We start from the raw sequence: 19,876 nt of genomic DNA, 5'->3' as shown, positions 1-19,876 counted from the left end.
CTACAGGGAGCATGACTCTAAGGGCAAGGAGACAACAAGGCAGGAGCTGTAGTGGGGCAGGCAGTCCCCTCCAAACCACATTTATTGGTTGTCTGGACAGAGCAGGCAGAGTGGCAAAGGCAGTGCAGTCACACCAAGCTCGAGCAGAGCCCTGGGTTTGGCTGGATTTCAGCATACGGAGGCGGAGAGGGGTGGGGAACCCAGGACATGGCAGGAGCTCAGCCAGAGTTTCTCTCTGAGTCAAAGAACGTGTCCAGTTCCTGCTTCCAGGAAAGCAAAATCAAAGCCTAGAAAAAGGAACTACGGAAAGCCTCATTAAAGAGTGCCGGGCCTTTCAACAGTAAGCAAAAGCTGGGGAGTGGAGGGGGTCAGGGAAGAAAAAGCTGGTGACCCTCCTTGGCTTCCTGCTTTCCTCCTGCTTTGCTGAACCGGATGGGACCCCCGGTGCTGGTGATGGTCACAGGAGAGCCGGGTGCCCAGCTGCTGAGAGCACTGATCCAGGGACGACCACCCCATCTTCGTGACCATCGCCGAGTACTCTGGGACAGGCAGGGGCTGGGACGACGGCTCTCCAGCCTGGCCACGGTGGGGCTGGGGCAAATGGGGTAGGTGTCAGAGAACGGGATGAGCAGGTGTTCCTCCTGAAGGTCAGCCCCCCCAGGAGAGCTCTGCTTTGTGACGATGTGATGACAGCCCAGGGAACGGCATTTTTCTACCTTTTTAATTGTTCTCCTTAGCTTTGATGGGTACAGCCTTCCTTCTCCTGCAAAGACAAAGGGCAGTCCTGAGTGACAGGCTGGTGTCACCCAGGGTCCTACTAAACCAAAGTCCCCAGGCTACTCACCTGGACAGCACGAACCACACAATGCCTGCAAACAGGAGAAGCAGCAATAACAGCACAACCACACCGGTCACAATCCCGGTCCAGGAGCCAGGGGGCTGCCCTGCAACTAACACACAGCCAGCAGTGGGTGCCACAGCCCAGGCCACGCGTCTGCAGTGGTCCCAACCATGGCAACGAATCTGTGCAATTGTATAGAGGTGCCCCCACAAGGAGTTCCTGCACTCGCCAGCTCCTGTCCACAGCAAGTTGCCAGGCTGGGAAAAGGGAGGACGTGGGAGAGAGCTTCGGGCACAAGGCGCAGGGTGAGCCAGCCCCTCAGCAGAGGAGCCCACTTACCCACAGAGAAGCTGTAGCACACGCAGGTGAACGTCTCCTCCTGTTGGGAGAACCTGTTGGTTCCTGTTGGGCGGCCACCCAGGCCACCAAACACCCCGGCCGTGACCGAGGAGGCGGGGGACGCTGCCCTGCCCCGTCCCTGGCCGGCAGCGTCCCCAGGGAGCTGCAGCCTCCCACCACGGCTACCTGCTGGGAGCGCCGCACGAGGCGGAGGAGGGCGGTGTAGTCCCAGCCCGGGCGCAGGGGAGCGTTGTGGAAGCCGTGCCCGTGGGTCCCGTCGCCCAGCACGAAGGCCGTGGGGGCGGTGAGGTTGAGCACGGCGGCCACGTAGGCGTCGGGCGGGCGGCTGACATTGAAGGGCTGCAGCTCCCCCGAGCAGGCGCCTTCCAGCGCCGTGCCGTTGTGCGTCGCAGCCACGAGGAGCTGGTGCTCGCTGCAAGGCAGGGCTGTGAGACGGGGACGGGGATGGGATGGGGATGGGATGGGGACGGGATGGGGATGGGGACGGGGACGGGAATGGGGACGGGGATGGGGAAGGGAAGAGCTGGACGGAGGCAGCTGCAGGTGACAGCGCTGCTCGGGGCTGTGCAGAGCAGAGCAGCCGGGGCTGCACTCACCTGCCCGCCTCGGGGACCCAGGTGATGGGGCGGAGGGGAAGCACGGCCGTGCCTTGGGATGGGGAGATGTCGCGCACAAGGCGGGAGCTGATATCAGGGGGGTCCGGGGTCTCTGTGGAGGAAGACCCAGGGGACGAGCATCAGCAGGAGGCACGGCGAGGCAGGGCAGGAGCAGGGGCAGCGCACACAGACCCTTACCCGAGCTGTTGGTCTGAAACTCCTCCAGCAGTGCTGCCCCGGCCCCGGCAGCCGTCAGGCCCCGCACGGCCACCGTGTAGCTGGTGCCAGGGCCGTGCGCAGGCAGCGGGTGCTCCGTGACGGAGCTGCTCAGCATCAGCCGCTCGACCTGGAGGAAGCCGCCGTCCTGCGGGCCCCTGGTGGTGACGTTCAGCTGGGGACAGGACACGGAGCTGGAGGGGAACGTGCCCACCGCACAGCCAGCCAGAGCCCAGCAGCGCTGCGGTGCTCCCCACGTCTGCACCCATCGCAGTGCTGGGAAACTCCCGGAGGGACGCCAGCAGGAGCCTGGGCCCCACGCATGGACCTCAACGCACACCAGAGGAGGAGAGGAGGGAATTTGGAGCCAGCACTCAAAACAAGAGCAATCTGCTGCACCAAAGATACCACCGCAGCAGCAGCAGCAGATGGAGCTGCTCAGAGCACACTTCTGTTCTCCAGGCTGGTTGGATTTCCAAGGCATCCTCAGTGAGGCATGAGTCACATCTAATCTCCACAGGGCTACAAGTTGGGTGCTGCACTGGCGCCCTTACTCCTGCCCCCAGCACTGCAAACCACAGCCTTTCCTGTTCCAGAAACCAGAAATAAGGCCCCAGGAAGCACAGGAAAGCCCGTGAGGCTGTGCCACCAAACACGTCACAAAGTGCTGCGCACAGAGCCCCAACATGTGCCAAACCACAGGCTGTGCAGTGCTGGGGAGGAAACCCCCAGGCACAGAGCACCCGCAACCCCTGCAGGCAGCACAGCAGCAGGGGAAACATGAGAGGGAGGCAGAAATGCTCAAACGTATCACAGCAGCTAGAAAATCAGCCAGGAGGGTGGATCTCAAGGTCCTCAAGGATTTCCCACGGTCTGCCCACCTGCCTGTGCCCAGCACCCAGCCCGAGGCACCCGGCGAGGCGCGGGGCCCACGGGCAGCCCCCGCTCCCCTGGTACCTGGTATCCAAGGATCTCCCCTTTGCAGGAGGGCAGCGCCTGCCACCGCAGCGTCCCCGTGCTGGCATCCAGCCACAGCCGCTCCGGCTTCTCGGGCACTGGAAGCACAGCGAGACGGGGTCACGCACGGGGACACCCACCAGGGGCTGAGCCTACAGCTGGGTGCCTACGGCTCCTGGTGCCAGTGGGGAGAGGGTGCTCAGGATCAGCTGCTGGGTGAAGAGGACATTTATCTGCCTCCTCCACCTGTGAAACAGTCCAGAAATGTCCCTTCTCTCTTGTACTCCCCTGTGGATACCTACCTGTTTCTTCTGTCCTGATCACCCATGTGAACAGGATTGTGCTGGGGGGCACTGAGATGGTGACACTGTAGTCAGTGAAGGGCTGCAGGTGGTTGCAGGTAAATATTCCATTTTGGCCGTGCAGCATCTCCTGTCCTGTGACCTCCTCAGCCTCACAGGGAGGGGAGGAAGGCCCTGCCAGCCTGCACGTGGCCTGCATGCGCTGGCAGGCATCAGGCAGACTGCAGGTCCAGTTCAGTCTGATGCTGGTGGTGGAAGCATCCAAGGTCCCAGGCACAACCTGGAAGGCTTCTGTGAAGGAAGCATTGCACAAGAGTCACTGCCTTGCTTTCCCTCCTCCTGGCACCCTTGCAAGGGTGCTGCGGTCTGACAGCCCTGCTCCCCCCCAGCTGCAGGGAGAGGAAGCCGGAGGTGACACTGCCCACACCAGGTCTCCAGCTGCAGAGCTGGAGGTGTTCGAACAGGAACAAATGCGGTTGAGTGTGTGGGCTACCATTGCTCAAGGCAATTTTCCCCATTGTGTCATAACCCAGTGGTGTCAGTGCCTCCCAGCAACGCTGTGTTCAAACAGACTCCGCTCCTAGACCCAGCCCTTCCTGGCTGTGCCCAGGCCTCAGGAGAAAGGTTCCCTGGCACACTAAGGTGAGGGATGGAGCTGCAGGACACGATCTGGAGCACCTTCCTGCACCACGGCCCCAGGAAGGGGATGAGGGCAGGAAGGGTCAGCTCCAGCTGCCGCCCCCAGCCGGCTGCCGCAGCCCCCTCCTGCCGGGACCCTTGGGCACAGAGGCTGCCACCAGACCCCTCCCTGCCCAGGCACCCCTGGGGACCCCGGGCGAGCCCTGGGCAGGTGCAGGGGCTGCCTCCCACTGCTTTTGGCATCACCCCCTACATCCCCCGGCACGCAGGGGCCCCAGGAGAGCTCCTGGAACCTCCCTTACCCACGCACTCCACCATGGAGCGAATGCGAGTCCAGGCACCTCCTGTGCCCTTTCCCATCCAAACTTCTCTGTACACAGGTTTCCCAGTGCTGATGGACTGAACTTCTCTTGAACATTTGATGTTGATGAAAGATGGATGTAAACCCTCAGGGCAGCTCAGCATCACTTCCTCGTTCCTGCTGTACTCCTCCTGGTCTGGTGCCAGACGGAGCCTTGTGTCCCACGAGGGCTTTTGGCACATTTCTGGCAGAGGCAAAAGCAGGTGAGCCACCCCCAGCTCCCAGGGACACTGCCCCCTCCATGGAGCACGACAGCCCCGGTGCTCACAGAGGGTTTCCCAGCACACTGAGCCTTGCTGCCCTCCATCCCCAAACCCAGCTTCACCCCACCCTGCTACAGACATCGCCTCCAGCCCCCTGCGATACAGCTGCCGTGTGCTGCCTGTGGTAAAGATGCACATCGGACTTGCAGGTGAAAGAGCAGAAAAAGCTTCTCTTGCAGAGAGAGGAGCGGGCACTTCTTACCTGTTTCCCGGGGTACTCCTTGGGTCTTGGGACCAGTATCTTCTTGTGCCTGTGCTCCCAGCAGAGGGACGAGGACCAGGAGAAAGTTCAGAGCCAGCAACTGCAGGGCCATGCTAGCATCCAGTCCCCGGGCACAACTCAGACCTCAGCCCCACTTGCTGCCTCCAAGCACTGGCATCCGTGTTTGCAAGAATTGCAACCAGAGGAAGGAAGCAGCCTCATGAGCAAGTCGTATGTGGTGAAAGAGCCTTCCTCTTTGAGGAGGGAACCTCCCATCAGTGTCAGCACTGCTGCCTTTTGCTGGTTTCTTTCCCCAGGGACATCCTGGCACTGGCACTCCCCAGAGCCCCTGGCACCAGGATCACAGAGCTTCACCCCACAGAGCTCCTTGCTACCAGAGCGCGTTCACCAAACACCGCTCACGTTTCTAAGACTTCTGCCACACACTTCCCAAAGCCTCTTCTTGCACACGTGTCTTCTGGAGATGTCACGGGTCACTGCACTTCCCCTCAGTAATCACAACAGTTTGACGTCTTCCAAGACAGTATTAGGAGAGCTGGCGAGAGCCAGGGGTAGGAAAGAGAGGGGAACTGCAAGGAGTCCCTCAAAACTCTCATACCAAGGCCCTTCAAAAAGACATGGTCAACAAACACCGCATGTTGTCCTTCCCCTCAGCTCTGTTCCCAGCTTCCGCCTCCTCCTCCCCCTCAGCAGGGAGCAGGTCTGTCCTCAACGAAGCAACCACCCTGCCCTCCAGTGCCAGCTGAATGCCTCAGGAAACCCTCAGAGCTGCTGAATCATCCCTCCCACTCCTAAGCAGCTACTGCTTTTCTCTTCCTCCAGAAACAGACAAGGGCCCACAGTCAAGTCCTGGGGATCACTTGGATGTTGTCTGTGGAAGATAGTCAGCTCTGCTGGTTCTTCAAACGGCCTGTGCACTGCAGGGGGCCTGCAGAAAGGCCCCACAGAACGGAGTGGCTGGCAGCTTCAGCAGGTAAATGCCAGTCAAGTATCTAAGTATCTAATTCCTCAGAATTGGCCCTTTCCTCTCAGCAAAGCAGTCTTTGAGCCAGTGACTTCAAAGGACCGGCACTGGAGACACCTTGAGCAGAACATGCCAGCCAGATGTCGCCCCATTCACCACGAAACTTTGAGCCCTGCTGTTCAGCCCGCTCATCACCCAGTGTGGTGTGAACCTGTTTGTCTCACAGCTGGACGTTTTGTCCAGAAGGATACTGTGTGGAAAGAGAGAGGGAGAGGAGTGGGTACCCCTCCCGAGCCTGGGAGTGGGAGGCACGATGGAGAGCTACGGATACCTCAAGATGGAAGGGTAGGTGTGGAAAAACTGTTCAACAGGCTCTGCAGGTCTAAAACTAAAAAGGTTCACCAAAGGAGGGAGAAGGCACAATGTTCACAGTGACAGGGTGCAAAAAGCACATCCCTCCATCAGCTTGTCATAGCCCTTTGCAAGGAGCTCAGGACAGCTCGTGTCCCCGAGGACAGGAGGAGATACAGACATCTCAGGCTGCTCACAGACCTGAAGAAGACAATGGTGTCCCACCTTCCAGCAGTGTGCTGCTCAACTAGGAGAGCCTTTGGGCTGACCTTCAATATGTGGGATGCACCAGGCACTGGTGTCCAGGGAGAGAACAGGGAGGACAGAAAGTAGCACCTCATAACACAGCCGGAGCACTGAAGATCCTCAGGCATGCTGTTGAGGGGTCTCAGAGGAGCTGGAGACCATGAAGGACAGCTCTGAGCTCATTTCCCGTGTCCTGATGGAGATGACTAGACCCAAAGGGGAAACGAGTTGGGCCTCCATCACCACGCAGGCAGACAGCCCGGGACTGCCCACTCACACAGACCCTCCAGCTGGACAAACGCTGCTTATTCCCTTCCAGCTCACCAGCCCAGCCACAACCTGCTGCTGGGCCCTTCCAGCTGCTACCTGCACGATCCATCTCACTTCCATCCTTGCAGGCTCCTTGCTTGCACCAGCAGCAGGACACATAGAGAAGGCTGCAAGGTGCAAGGACCCCTTGCTGGTCTGCCAGACAGACCAGGCTTGGGGGACAGCCATGCAAAAGGGCATCTCTGTGCAGAGCCAGCAGCACAGACTGGTGAGTAAGAGTGCAGGGAGCAGGAATAGGGCTGGGTGATCAGTCATGGGGGCTGTGGAGGAGCAAAGAACATTCCTGGTCTTCCACTTGGCCCAGTTAGCTCAGCACCCACAGGGCACGTGAGCCCATAAGGGCAAGGAGGGGACCAGGTCGGAGATGTAACAGAGTGGCAGCCTTCTCCAAACCACAGGCCTTTATTGGTTGTCCGAACAGAGCAGGCAGAGTGGTGAAGGCAGGGGAGTGGAAAGAAGGTAGGAACCCAGGAGGTGGAAGGAGCACAAACCGACCCTCAGTTTCCCCATCTCACAAACCCCCTTATTCCCCTTTCTCAGCCGTCACTGGCTTGAGCCCACCCTTTCCCTCTCTGCCCGATATCCACTGGGAGCAGCTCCATCAGAGCAAGCAGGTCACACCAACAGGTGTGCTCCTGTTTGGTCCCAGAGGCCGAACACAGGCCCTAGGATGAGGGGCAGATGGCTTATCCAGAGCACTGGACAGCCAAAATGTGGCTTCGCTGGCACAGGCAGGTCGGACCAGGCATTGGGCAGCTCCTGCTCTGTAGCAGAGGGTGCTGGTGACAGATGAGAGATGGGAGGGGAAACAATAACCCAGCACAAGCTGTAAGAGGTCCTGCTTACAGCTGTGGAGCACCAAAACTCGAGAAAGGGCCATGAGGAGGCCTCCAAAGACACCAGGCCCCATAGGGTAGAAGGCCCAGGGGCACCCAGTGCCTCTTCCCACAGTCAGACTGGGAAGCCTCTCACCACTGTCTCTGCCTGCAAGGCCAGGAGGGCTGAAGAGGACAGTGGCTTTGTGCCCTGAAAGAAACAGCTGCAGTCCTCATGTTTTTGTTGCCTGGACGAGACCCCCAGTGCTGGTCACAGTCACATGAGAGACGGGGTCCTGGTAGCCATCAGTACTAAGCTGGGGTCGTCCTCCCCGCGATCTCTGCTCTCTTACACCCACAGTGGTCTCTCAAGGTCTGGTTCCCGAGGACTCCAGGACGGGCAGGGGCAGCGGCAGGGACAGGGACGGTCGCTCTCCAGCCCAGCCACCTCTACCTGTGGAAAACAACAGCACGCAGGGCAGAGGCTGCTGCGAGCCCTCAGCAGCGCGGGGAGCTCACGCTGCCACAGCCGCCTGCACACGTGAGGGGCTCAGACAGGCCGGAGCACTGGGCACTGCCTGACACCGCCACGGCCCTTTCCTCGGGTCGCTCTCGACCCGCTCCCCGGCACGTGTGGGAGCCATCTCCTACCTGCGTCTTCTTCAGCCAGAAATCTCTCCTTGATCACACAGTAATGGTCCGAGTTCTCGTAGGGCTGGAGCTCTGCAGGGGACAGACACAGCCTGAGGGACCCAGGTCTGCAGGAGAAGGAGCAGCGCAGACCCAGGCAGGCAGCGGCACAGGGGGCCACAGGGCTCTCCTGGCAATGACCTGCTCTCCTTACCCCCCGGTCCCACTGCCGTGGCCCTACCTGTGTAATGGTCCTCCTCGGCTTTCCTGGGCAAGGCCTTCCTCCTCCTGGGAAGGCAAAGGGGTGCCCTGAGGCTGGGGAGAGGCTGATGTGGCCCAGGGCCCTGCTGGCCTGGAGACCCGGCCAGGAGCCCACCAGCCAAGCCACGGTAGGACCAGCTGCCGCCCCCATGGCACCCAGAAAAGGGTGAGAGCAGTGCAGAAAGCCCCTTCTGTCACCTGCCGCCCCCATAGCACCCAGAAAAGGGTGAGAGCAGTGCAGAAAGCCCCCTCTGTCACCAGCCACCCCATTAGCCCAGCATGGCCTGAGGCAGAGCAGCGACTCCCAGTTCCCTGCCTACTTACCTAGACAGTGCAAACCACAGGATCCCAGCAGACAGCATGACCATCGCTGACAGCACAGCCACCACAGTGACCGCAGTCCACGGCCAGGGGCCTGGAGGCTGCCCTGAAACTAAGCACACAGCCAGCAGTGGGTGTCACAGCCTGGGGTGGCTGTCCAAACATTGCCTTGGGGTGTGTGAATGTGTGTATGCGTGTGTCCAGGCTCTGCAGTCCTGGCTACATGCAGGGACAGGCAGTGAGGCACAGCCGTGTCCTGCCTTCAGGTCTGACAGGCAGGGAGGCTCTGGAGCACAGGGAAGTGTCCCATCTCCAGCAAACACCCACAGGGACCAGAAGCCCATCCAACGCAGTCTGCATAGACTGAGGGCATGCAGTCCCAGGGTCTTAGTGCTCTGTGGCTGTGTGCCCCAAGTGATGTGCAGCCCTGCCTAAGGATCCATCTTCTGTAGTGGCAGACAGGGGCCAGCTCTGCTCGTGCAGACCTGAGCAGGGGCTGAAGCAATGCCACAATTCTGGGGCCAAGCCACTATCTTGTATGGCACAGGGTGCACAGACACACACCAGCCTAACAGACCCTTGATACAGAAACCTTTACCTGAGACATAGGCTTGAAATTCCAGGTGGGATGCATCCCCGGCACCAGCGGCCGTCAGGCCCTGGACTGTCACCGTGTATTTGCTCCCCGGCATCTGACGAGGTGGCGTGTACTGGGTGACAGAGCTGTTCACTGTCACCTGCTGGAATTCAAGGAAGCTGCCGTCCTGCGCGCTCCTGGCCGTGACGTTCAGCTGCAGGAAGGACAGGAGCTGCTGGGGACAAGCACCCGGCTCCCACCCAGCCCCGAGCGGCCGCTGCTGCTGCCCGGGGACAGCAGGGTCCTGCCCTCACCACAAACACCCCGCGGCCACCTGGAGCTGCTGGGCTGGGCAGAGGAGGGCTCACCCCTCTCCCTGCTGCCTGTGCCCAGCCCGAGGCACCCGGCGAGGCACGGGGCCCACGGGCAGCCCCCGCTCCCCTGGTACCTGGTATCCAAGGATCTCCCCTTTGCAGGAGGGCAGCGCCTGCCACCGCAGCGTCCCCGTGCTGGCATCCAGCCACAGCCGCTCCGGCTTCTCGGGCACTGGAAGCACAGCAAGACGGGGTCATACACGGGGACACCCAGCAGGGTCTGAAATTTTTGGGAGAAAAGCAAAGGGTACCTTGACATTACAGGCAGGGGACACTTACCTGTTGCCTTTGTCCTCAGGAGCCGTGTGAACAGGATTGTGCTGGGGGGCACTGAGATGGTGACACTGTAGTCAGTGAAGGGCTGCAGGTGGTTGCAGGTAAATGTTCCATTTTGGCTGTGCAGCATCTCCTCTCCTGTGACCTCCTCAGCCTCACAGGGAGGGGAGGAAGGCCCTGCCAGCCTGCACGTGGCCTGCATGCGCTGGCAGGCATCAGGCGGACTGCAGGTCCAGTTCAGTTTGATGCTGGTGGTGGAAACCTCCAAGGTCCCAGGCACAACCTGGAAGGCCTCTGCGAAGGAAGCATTGCACAAGAGTCACTGCCTTGCCTTCCCTCCCCTGGCACCCTTGCAAGGGTGCTGCGGTCTGACAGCCATGCTCCCCCCCAGCTGCAGGGAGAGGAAGCCGGAGGTGACACTGCCCACGCCAGGTCTCCAGCTGCAGAGCTGGAGGTGTCTGGATCACGGTGTGCTCGGAAGCTGGACGTGAGCTTTGCATCACTTCTCACTGCTTGAGGCAACTTCTATTGGGAGCAGACCCCTGGCTCCCTCCCCTTGCTCCCTGGCAGCGGGCGCAGCCCCTCGGGAGGGAAATGCTCCCGCAGGCGCTGGCCCTCTCGCCACAGAGCGCACCTGCACCCGGCCGGGAACATCCGTGCGTGCCTCTGGAACAGGGCCAGCGCGAAGGCAGGACACCGCCATTGGGCCCACCCTTCCCTCTCAAGTCTCTCCCTCAAACACACACGTCAGGGTCTGCCACTGATCCAGAGGCTCCCAGCGGCCAGTGCTGCTCCTCACAAACCAGAACCTCTGAGGAGTTGGGGAGCCTTGGCTTGGGGTAGGTTGTACACAGGTGATCTTCGTGGGAGGAGGCCAGTACCCTTCAGGGCACCTCACCGTCACCATGTCATTGAGGATGTAGGATGCCCGTTCTGGGTCAAAGATTAATCTGGGGTCCCACTGGGGCTTCTGGCATTTTCCTGCACCAACAAGAAGGGAAGGTGCTAGCAGGGCAGAGGCTGGCCATGCAGGGCAAGGCAGGGGACGTGGCAGGAGATCCCTGTCCTGGCACACTACGGTGAGGGATGGAGCTGTGGGACACGATGTGGAGCACCTTCCTGCACCATGGCCCCAGGAAGGGGATGGGAGCAGGAAGGGCCCCACGCTGCTTCCCCAGCCCTCCCGAGAAGGCCCAGGAGGAGCAGGAGCTCCAGGGGCTCTGGGCGCCCTCGTCCCACATGCCGGGCGCTCCAACCTGGCCCCTGGGGGCAGCTCCAGCCGCTGTCCCCGGCCGGCTGCCGCAGCCCCCTCCTGCCGGGACCCTCGGGCACAGAGGCTGCCACCAGACCCCTCCCTGCCCAGGCACCCCTGGGGACCCCGGGCGAGCCCTGGGCAGGTGCAGGAGCTGCCTCCCACTGCCTTTGGCATCACCCCCTAAATCCTCTGGCACACAGGGGCCCCAGGAGAGCTCCTGGCCCCTCCCTTACCCACGCACTCCACCATGGAATGAATGCGGGTCCAGGCACCTCCTGTGCCCTTTCCCATCCAAACTTCTCTGTACACAGGTTTCCCAGTGCTGATGGACTGGACTTCTCTTGAACATTTGATGTGGGTGAAAGATGGCTCGAAACCCTCGGGGCAGCTCAGCATCACTTCTTCGTTCCTCCTGTACACCTCCTGGTCTGGTGCCAGACGGAGCCTTGTGTCCCACGAGGGCTTTTGGCACATTTCTGGCAGAGGTAAAAGCAGGTGAGCAGCAGCTGGGGCTGGGGCTGCCCAGGGAGGGGTGGGTGAGGCTGGGCCACCGTTTGCTTGGGCAGTGGTCTCAGGCATCAAACCCAGGGAGACCGAGGGATGCGCTCAGGCATGGGGAGCATGGGCCAGGACACAGTGGGGATGTGGGAAATGCAGAGAGGCATGGAGGGGTAGGACTGGAGGACAGGGCTGCAGAGAAGGTAATTCCTGCCACCCCACGTACCAAGGCACAGCACAGGCTCCTCAATGTGGATCCAGGCACCTGTGCTGTTCTTCCCCAGCCATGTAGTTCTGTCTGCAAATCCAGAATATCCTAATGCCTGCACTCCCCCTGCACATCTGACGTGGGTGAAGGATGGCTTGAAACCCTCAGGGCAGCTCAGCATCACTTCTTCGTTCTCCTTGTACACCTCCTGGTATGGTGCTAGACGGAGTGCTGAGTCCCACAAGGGCCTTTGGCATGTTTCTGTCCAAGGCAAAAGTGGGTTTAGTTGGGGTGTGGGTGATGAGGTGAGGCAGGGTTTAGTTGGGGTGTGGGTGATGAGGTGGGGCAGGGTACCGCCAGCTGTTGGCAACCACCAGCAATCCCTCCAGCCACCCAAGGGAGATGGAAGGCGAGCCGTCCAGCTGCCATGACGTGCCCCCCAGGAAGCCTTGTTGGGAGGGAGAGGGCTCCCCTTGTCACTTGCCCATGAAATCTCTTCTCCACCCTCCTTTCCATGCTCACTCTTTGCCCCCCACCACATCCCACGGCCGGCAGCTTCCCAGGACAATCCCCCCTGCAGCAGGAGACCCCTCCAGCCGCTCTTTGGACCTGACCCCAAGCCCAGCTCAGGCTGCCCTTCACCTCGCCGTGCCATGGCACCAGAGGAGCCGCCGAGCCACGGGGCTCCAGGCGAGGCACCTCCTGTCGCCACACTTACTGATGCACTTTATGGGGCGCGCAATGCGGACCCAGCGTCCCAAGTTGTTTCTCTGTATCCAGGTACCCTTGTGTTCCCCTGTAGCCACAGCCTGAGCTCTCCATACACATTTAGCCTGCTGGAAGGGGAGCTGGGAACCCTCAGGACAGCTCAGCTTCACTTCTTCTTCCTCCTCATAGACGTCCTGCTCTGGTATCAGACGAAGGTCAGGGTCCCACTGGGGCCTTGAGCATTTCACTGTCAAAGGCAAATTTGTGTGAGAGCAGGAGACAAGGAGGCCAGAACCAAGGCCGTGAGGAAACTCGAGGGGTGCTGAGCACAGGACAGCAGCGTCTGCCTGGGCACAGTGGCGGGGGAGGGCGCTCCGAGGGGGGAGGACAGGGCAGAATTTGGCCTCCGGGCTACTGCCTCGTGCCCTGCGCCCTCCCCACGAGCCCTGTGCACTGTGGACATACGCGGGCTCGCGCCCTGCCCGCGGCGTGCTGCTCTCCTGTCCCCACAGCCCCTCAGCATCTGGCAGGTCACCGCAGCGCCAAGCAAGGGCTGGGACAGGCAGTGTCGTGGCTGGTTCGGGAGCGTGAGGGCAGAGAGGCGACAGGGAGGGCTGCCCCGCTTACCCACGCACGCTACGGGCTCCTCAATGCGGGTCCAGGTGCCTGTGCCGTTCCTCCCCCACCAGCCGACCCCAAAGACAGGTTTTCCAGAAGTTACTCCTAGGAATTCCCTCGCGCATTTGGCCTTGGTGAAGGAGGGCTTGACAGCTCCAGGGCAAGACAGCCTCAGTTCCTCGTTCAGTGTGTAGTTGCCTTTCCTTGGGACAAGCGTGACCCTTTTGTCCCACAGGGGTTTCTGGCATGTTCCTGTTGGGGAGAATGCGTGACAGTCCTCCTTGGGGACGGGAGTGCTCGGGCAGGAGGGGGACGAGGCTGGGCCATGACGGACTGCGGGGTTGGTGGGGTCGGCCATCGGCACGGCAAGGAGACGCTGCAGCCCCTGGGTGCGGGACAGGAGCCCAGCGGGGCTGTGAGGTGCTCAGAGCGAGCAGGGCTGAGGGCAGGATCTGGCCGCCGCCAGCGTCCCCGTGGCTCAGGCAGACAGGCCGCAGAGGCAGGACAGAGGCAAGGCCGGGGCCCGCTGGGGGCTTCTGTCCTGGCCCAGCTCGGAGGCGGCTCCCGGCCGGGGCCATCCCAGAGCCGAGGCCAAGACATCCCCGTGAGAAGCCCTGCTGATGGAGACGAGCCCGCAGCAGGGGAGAGCTGCTGCCCCCCGACCCCCCTGTGCAGGTCAGGCGCATTTCCATGCGATGCCACATTCCCTGCATGTCCTTCACCTCCCAAACATATTCCCAGCCTGTCCATGCAGCACATCTGATCACAGCAAGAGGAGGATCTTCCCCAGTGAGGCAGCTCAGTGTCAGCTCCTCCTTGTCCCCATAAATCATCCTCTCTGGGACAAAGCGGAGGCTTGGGTCCCACTGGGGCTTGGGGCATCCTGCACAGAGAAGACGGAGAGCGCGTCAGTGGGATGGGAAGAGCCAAACATGGGCAGGACTCCCAGTGCCTCCGTGCGCTGCGGCGCATGCTGCTGCTGCAGCCGCTGATGGACCTCTCCAGGGGTTTCTGCCTCACCTCGCAGGGCACATCCCGGCAGAGGCAGGGGTAACGCTGCACAGCACGTGGGGCTGGCTCCTTCCACCAGTCTGGAGCTCCGGGAGCGCTCAGAGAGAGCAGGGAAAGGAGCACGGGGCTTCCAGCCCTGTAGGGATTCGCGGCATCCCGCGAGCAGGGAGACACTCAGCGCACGTTGCTCTTTACACTGGGGCTGTGCAGCCGGCCGCCCACAGGCCCCAAACACAGGAAAGGGGTCGGGTGAAGCTTCAGCGAGGCCAACACGGTGCAGAAGGGCAGCTCGCAGGCTTTGAACAGCAGGAGGTGAGATTCATGTTTTGGGAAGCTGTGCTGTGGAGCGGGAAGTGGCAGCACAGGGCAGCATGCAGCTCACAGCCGGGGTGTGCGGCCCCAGAGCCTCCTTTGGCTTTCCTCCGCAGCCTCCCTTGGGCTTTCGCTGCCCCCAGGATTTCCTCGAGCCCGTGCTGGCAGCTCATTTCCATTAACACAACACCTTTTGTTTGAACAGAGCCTCATTTTACCTAGTGCTGGGCATTTCTGCTACGGCTCCTGGGCGTCTGCTAATAAATCACAGTGCAGTGGCAGGCTGGGGTGATGGGAAGGGGCCAGGGCCAGCCTGCCAAACAGAGCCAGCCCTGCAGGAAAACATCCCCTGCAAGCTTCTCCGCCTCCTTCCTGGGCGCAACGGGACTGTAAGGGCACGAGGCTTTTGTCCAGGTGTTGAGGAAAGCTCTGAGAGAGCCGTGCAGAAAGACGGCCAGGGGACAATAGGACAAAGGGACAATGCAGCCTGTGCCACACGCCCCGACCACATCCTCTGCCGGCAGCGTTGGCACCGCGCACGCAGCGCTGCCTCCTCCCCAGTGCTGGGACGCAGATTTGTCATCGATTTGTCATCTTGTTTCCTCAGCGCGTCCCCAGAACCCTGCCCGCCACCCCCACTCCTTCGCTCCCAGGCGCATCGCCTTGCCTGCAGCTTTTCAGGTAGCGGTGCTCAGAGCTGGGGCACGGGTGAGGCTGGCCCGGAGGATTTGGCACGCGGGAGCCCTGCTGAACGGGGACAGCCCCAGAATAGGAATGTAGCTGGAAATGTCTGTGATTCCTGCAGTCACCAGCCTACACTTCTGGCTTGTAGCAAAGGAGCACTTCCACATTCGAGCCTATGTCAACACCTTCAGATACTAGAGAATTTATGCAATGAACTTCCCTAACATGACGTGGGAGAATGATCACGTCTCATGAGTTTCACATCATCTTCTGAACAGAAAAGAACGGATGTAAATATGGCAGAGAAAGATTTTGCTCTCAAAAAAAAAAAAATTATATATATTCAGTTAGAGAAGGCAAGGGTTGGCCCAGCTGCAAAGTTCAGTCTCGTTCAACAGCCTTCTGGTACTTGCCTGGCCTCCCCGAGGCCCAGATTCGCGCAGAAAAGTCACAGCCCTGCCCCCTGAAGACCTTTTCCCGTCTTGACTCACTCCTGCACCCTTGAGGAAAAAAACAGTAAACCGGCTGGGGACGCAGAGCACGACCCGTTCCTTCATGCCCAATCTTTCCCACAGCTTCCACACCGCACCGCAGCTCCTGCCCCCAGGGTCTCCAGGAGGCAGCAGGTGTCCCAGCTGGCAAAGCTCCTCAGGTGTCCCCCTGGGCTCCAGCCCACGGCTCCGCTAAGCACCAGCACCCAACTCCCCAGCGGTGGGGACGTTGCCCTTATCGCCCCAGGAAGGCCACGTGCTCAGGCTTTGTCTGCACATTGTGCAGTGAGAACCAGCCACCCCCAGCTCCCAGGGACACTGCCCCCTCCATGGAGCACGACAGCCCCGGTGCTCACAGAGGCTTTCCTAGCACACTGAGCCTTGCTGCCCTCCATCCCCAAACCCAGCTTCACCCCACCCTGCTACAGACATCACCTCCAGCCCCCTGCGATACAGCTGCCGTGTGCTGCCTGTGGTAAAGATGCACATCGGACTTGCAGGTGAAAGAGCAGAAAAAGCTTCTCTTGCAGAGAGAGGAGCGGGCACTTCTTACCTGTTTCCCGGGGTACTCCTTGGGTCTTGGGACCAGTATCTTCTTGTGCCTGTGCTCCCAGAAGAGGGACGAGGACCAGGAGAAAGTTCAGAGCCAGCAACTGCAGGGCCATGCTAGCATCCAGTCCCCGGGCACAACTCGGACCTCAGCCCCACTTGCTGCCTCCAAGCACTGGAACTGTATCTGATGGTTGCAAGAGAACCAAGAAGAAGAAGGAAACATCTCGACGGGAAATCACTTTGAACACAAGAGCCTTCCTCTTTGAGGAGGGAACCTCCCATCAGTGTCAGCACTGCTGCCTTTTGCTGGTTTCTTTCCCCAGGGACATCCTGGCACTGGCACTCCCCAGAGCCCCTGGCACCAGGATCACAGAGCTTCATCCCACAGAGCTCCTTGCTACCAGAGTGCGTTCACCAGACACCACTCACATTTCTAAGACTTCTGCCACACACTTCCCAAAGCCTCTTCTTGCACACGTGGCTTCTGGAGATGTCACGGGTCACTGCACTTCCCCTCAGTAATCACAGCATTTTGATGTCTTCCCAGACAGTATTAGGAGAGCTGCCAAGAGTCAGGGCTATGAGGGAGAGGGGAACTGCATGGAGTCCTGCAGAGCGTAAGAGATAACAGATCCTGAGTGCTCTGAGTGCTGCACAGCTGATAACACAAAAAACTCCTTTGTGTCATTGGAGAATACTGAGAAAAAGAAAGAAAAAGACGTCATTATCCCAAAGCCATAAAGCCTGGATGCAACTACACCATGATTGCCATGTGCTGTTCTGGGGCCCGCAGCTCCAGGAGGGCAGGCAGAGGAGGGCAAGAGTCATGGCAATGATGGAGGGAAGGAACTGGCCTCCAGATTCACTGTTCAGAATCAGGTACTCGTCTCCGAGCTGGGAGGGGGGTCTGTGATGGGAGGTTACAATATCCTGAAGGCTGGGGTGAAGATGGATGTGGAAGCGCTGTTCCCCCAAACCTGCTACACCAGAAGCAGGAGAGTCTCCCCCATACGGGTGGGAGACCAGCTCACAGCTACAGAAGAGAAGTCTTTACTCAGAGGAGATGAAGCTGTGCATCTCCCTGCCACAGCAGAAGCTGCCAGGTTCAGCTGGTTCAAAGAGGGACTCGAGAAATTCGTGGAGAACAGGTCCAAAAAGGGATAAGCAGCGTACCCCTCTAACATCCCAACTCCTACCACCCTGGGCATGGGGGCTGGATCATGGAGGGTGGCCAGGCTCATATGTGCTTTCTTAAGCACATCTCCTGTTGCCACTGGTGAACACCGGACAGTGGGGTAGTGGGGCCACCATCCCGCCCGGGGTGACAGCTCTTACCCTCCTCTGGTCACCGAGCACATCTCTGGGGTGGGACAAGAGGATAGTTCTCACCTGAGGAAGCAACTGGTTCCAAAATGAAACAGGCCTGCTCTTCTCAGGGAGCAGAGTCTCAGACTCAGAGGGGGCAAGGAGTCACGCTTGTTGACGAAGCCTGGTGTTAAAAACAGAAGCCAGCTGTGACAAAATGCTGCAGAATGACAGCAGACTCCAATGACTGGCAAACAGAACCGCAGATAAAATGCAGCTTAGATAAACATGAAACAATTGCATTTTCACAGCAAGATGTTCTCCTCAGAGCCATGAGAGCACAAGATCTCAAGTACTAGAAAGTCTGTCAGAGGCAGCTCGGGACCCGCTGCCTATTACAACATGTATGCATACCGGGACAAATGAGAATACAATACAAGATAAATCCGCGGTTCACCTCTTTTTAGTTCACCTGCTTCTTGAACACCATGTGCAACCCTGCACCCCCATTTCCAAAAGGCTGTGGGAAAATAGGGATGTTCAGAGAAAGGCGACTGAGAAGACACCAGGAATGCCTTCCAGATGGGGAGCAACCAGTCAGCCACAGCTCTTCCTGCAGGAAAAAGTAAAATGGAGGCAGGATATGGCAGCTGGATAAAATGAGGGACTCAGAGAAGAGGGAAAGGGAATGGCTGCCATTTGATTTTCTCCGTAATAGTGGGAGGGAGGAGCATTCAAAAGGTGGCAGTTTAGAAATAAAGAAAGGAAAGGTGATCTTTACGCAGTGTCAGGCTAAACTGGATAACGCCCTGCCAGTGTACACAGTGCATCCTAAGGTAGTTGTATTTTCCAGAAGAGATTAGACAAGCTCATGGAAAAACACACCATCGAGAGCCATTGCTTGCAAAGACAGCCCCTCTGACTAAGGAAGTGCTTGACCTGCAAATTGCTGGAAGCTGAAAAAATGTCCCTGAGACCTCAATTTTTTTTAAACTCATCCCTTGGCTCCCATGACCTGTCCCTTCTGGGAAGAGGTGCCAGCGCCACATGCCCTGGGAATGACCAGCCTCCCCATGCCTCAGGTCCTTGGCTAACTTTTGGGATGAGCTGCGTGGCTGTCAGGTTGCTTCTGTAGCCTGCAGCATGTTGCAAGCGGTAGGTAAGGCTCTTGTGCAGAATTGTTAGGCGAGGATGATGTGCTGATGATATCTGAAGGGTTTCCTGCTTGCAGTGCCTGAAGCCACCCTGTTGCCTGCCAGTCCTACTCCAAGCAGGGATTTTCCCATCGCTCCAAGTCTCTCTCAAATGTCAGCATTCCCCAATACTGGCACAACAAATACTGAACCCTCCCACCATAACTTGTGCCACTTTATTCTCAGACATACCTCTGCAACTAGAGAACAAGTCAGACCAAGAGACCACAAGAGTCACTTACTTGTGCAGATCTGAGTCAGCAGATGGTGGTAGATGCTAACAGGACAAAACCCCCAGGTGAGGGACTTCCCAGGGGATGACTTCAATAAAAGTACAGCACAGCAACCTGGCACTTGGCTGTTCATTTTGGCTGTCAGGAAGGGGAGTGCTCTATGAGTTGGAAGGCATGCAAGAGACGCATCCTACCATTTGGGACGGCAAATGCAGACAGGCACATCTTGCAGGCCTGGGAGGTGCCACATCAATCCAGGAGACTTGTGGCATTCCCAAGGAGAAAAGATCACAACCCAGATCCAGTCACCAAGACAGCTGGCAGCTTTCTCTCCTTGCGCAACCAGCAGAGGTGCAAGGACAGCCTCAGCCCTACAATCACAGGGCTGTGCTGCATTAGCTGCCAGGGCAGGACTCGAGTCTCAGCACCACTCACCACCACTCAGCATGCACACCTGGGCAACTGCCTGCAAAGAGACACAAGCATTGGGATGAAACCATGGCATCTGTCTCAAGAGGCTTCTTCGCAGCAAAGGGAAAAACTGCTGCACAACAGGAGCTGGGAGAGAAGAGTGAGAACACGGGAGAGAAACAATCCCACTAAGGCCATTGACCAAGGGGCAGTGCAGAAGGAGGGCAGGAGGTGCTCCTCCTGCATGTCCCTCCCTCCCACAATGGCTGCATTCCGGGGTACACAAAGCACATCCCACAGTTTGTCACAGCCCATTCACGACAGACCATGTCCCCAAGGACAGGAGGAGGAGATACAGACATCTCAGCCTACCCACAGAGCTGGAGAAGACGGTGGCGATCATCCCTGCAAAAGCCTAGGCCAAGCTTCTCTGTGAAGATTCACACAGACAGAGCTTTCATACACACAAAAGGGAGGACTCATGACCAGGTGGA

At 59.2% G+C, this 19,876-nt stretch overlaps 2 protein-coding genes across 7 annotated transcripts; both read right to left on the bottom strand.

The window, feature by feature from the left end:
* Positions 1–47: 47 nt before the first annotated feature.
* Positions 48–5,442, bottom strand: LOC310889392 (uncharacterized protein). 2 transcript variants are annotated; one of them, XM_083816785.1, is made up of 11 exons: positions 4,738–5,442; positions 4,214–4,456; positions 3,273–3,563; positions 2,971–3,068; positions 1,996–2,188; positions 1,798–1,909; positions 1,367–1,626; positions 1,181–1,220; positions 845–950; positions 717–763; positions 48–591 (listed from the first exon to the last, which is right to left on the bottom strand). In XM_083816785.1, the coding sequence occupies exons 1-10, from the start codon at positions 4,847–4,849 to the stop codon at positions 734–736; spliced, it is 1,485 nt and encodes a 494-aa protein (XP_083672911.1). In that variant the 5' UTR covers positions 4,850–5,442; the 3' UTR covers positions 48–591; positions 717–733. The 2 variants fall into 2 exon arrangements, with proteins under 2 accessions (XP_083672911.1, XP_083672910.1); XM_083816784.1 differs by having other exon boundaries at positions 1,367–1,613; positions 4,738–5,429.
* A 1,590-nt stretch (positions 5,443–7,032) lies between these two features.
* LOC310889390 (uncharacterized protein) lies at positions 7,033–16,741 on the bottom strand. Of its 5 annotated transcripts, none has more exons than XM_083816778.1 (14): positions 16,242–16,738; positions 13,858–14,073; positions 13,200–13,445; positions 12,583–12,819; positions 11,883–12,125; positions 11,392–11,634; positions 10,643–10,884; positions 9,907–10,198; positions 9,702–9,799; positions 9,275–9,467; positions 8,680–8,788; positions 8,336–8,382; positions 8,116–8,187; positions 7,033–7,918 (listed from the first exon to the last, which is right to left on the bottom strand). In XM_083816778.1, exons 1-14 carry the CDS (start codon positions 16,351–16,353, stop codon positions 7,833–7,835), a joined length of 2,436 nt encoding a protein of 811 aa, XP_083672904.1. In that variant the 5' UTR covers positions 16,354–16,738; the 3' UTR covers positions 7,033–7,832. The 5 variants fall into 5 exon arrangements, with proteins under 5 accessions (XP_083672904.1, XP_083672905.1, XP_083672906.1 ...); XM_083816779.1 differs by having other exon boundaries at positions 13,200–13,446; positions 13,862–14,073; XM_083816780.1 differs by lacking the exon at positions 13,858–14,073 and adding an exon at positions 15,611–15,697 and having other exon boundaries at positions 13,200–13,442; positions 16,242–16,737.
* Positions 16,742–19,876: the final 3,135 nt, after the last annotated feature.

The sequence above is a fragment of the Anser anser genome, assembly GCF_964211835.1.
Source record: "Anser anser genome assembly, chromosome: Z".
NCBI lineage: Eukaryota > Metazoa > Chordata > Aves > Anseriformes > Anatidae > Anser > Anser anser.
The sequence above is the reverse complement of the archived record's forward strand: the minus strand, read 5'-3'. Positions and strand labels throughout refer to the sequence as shown.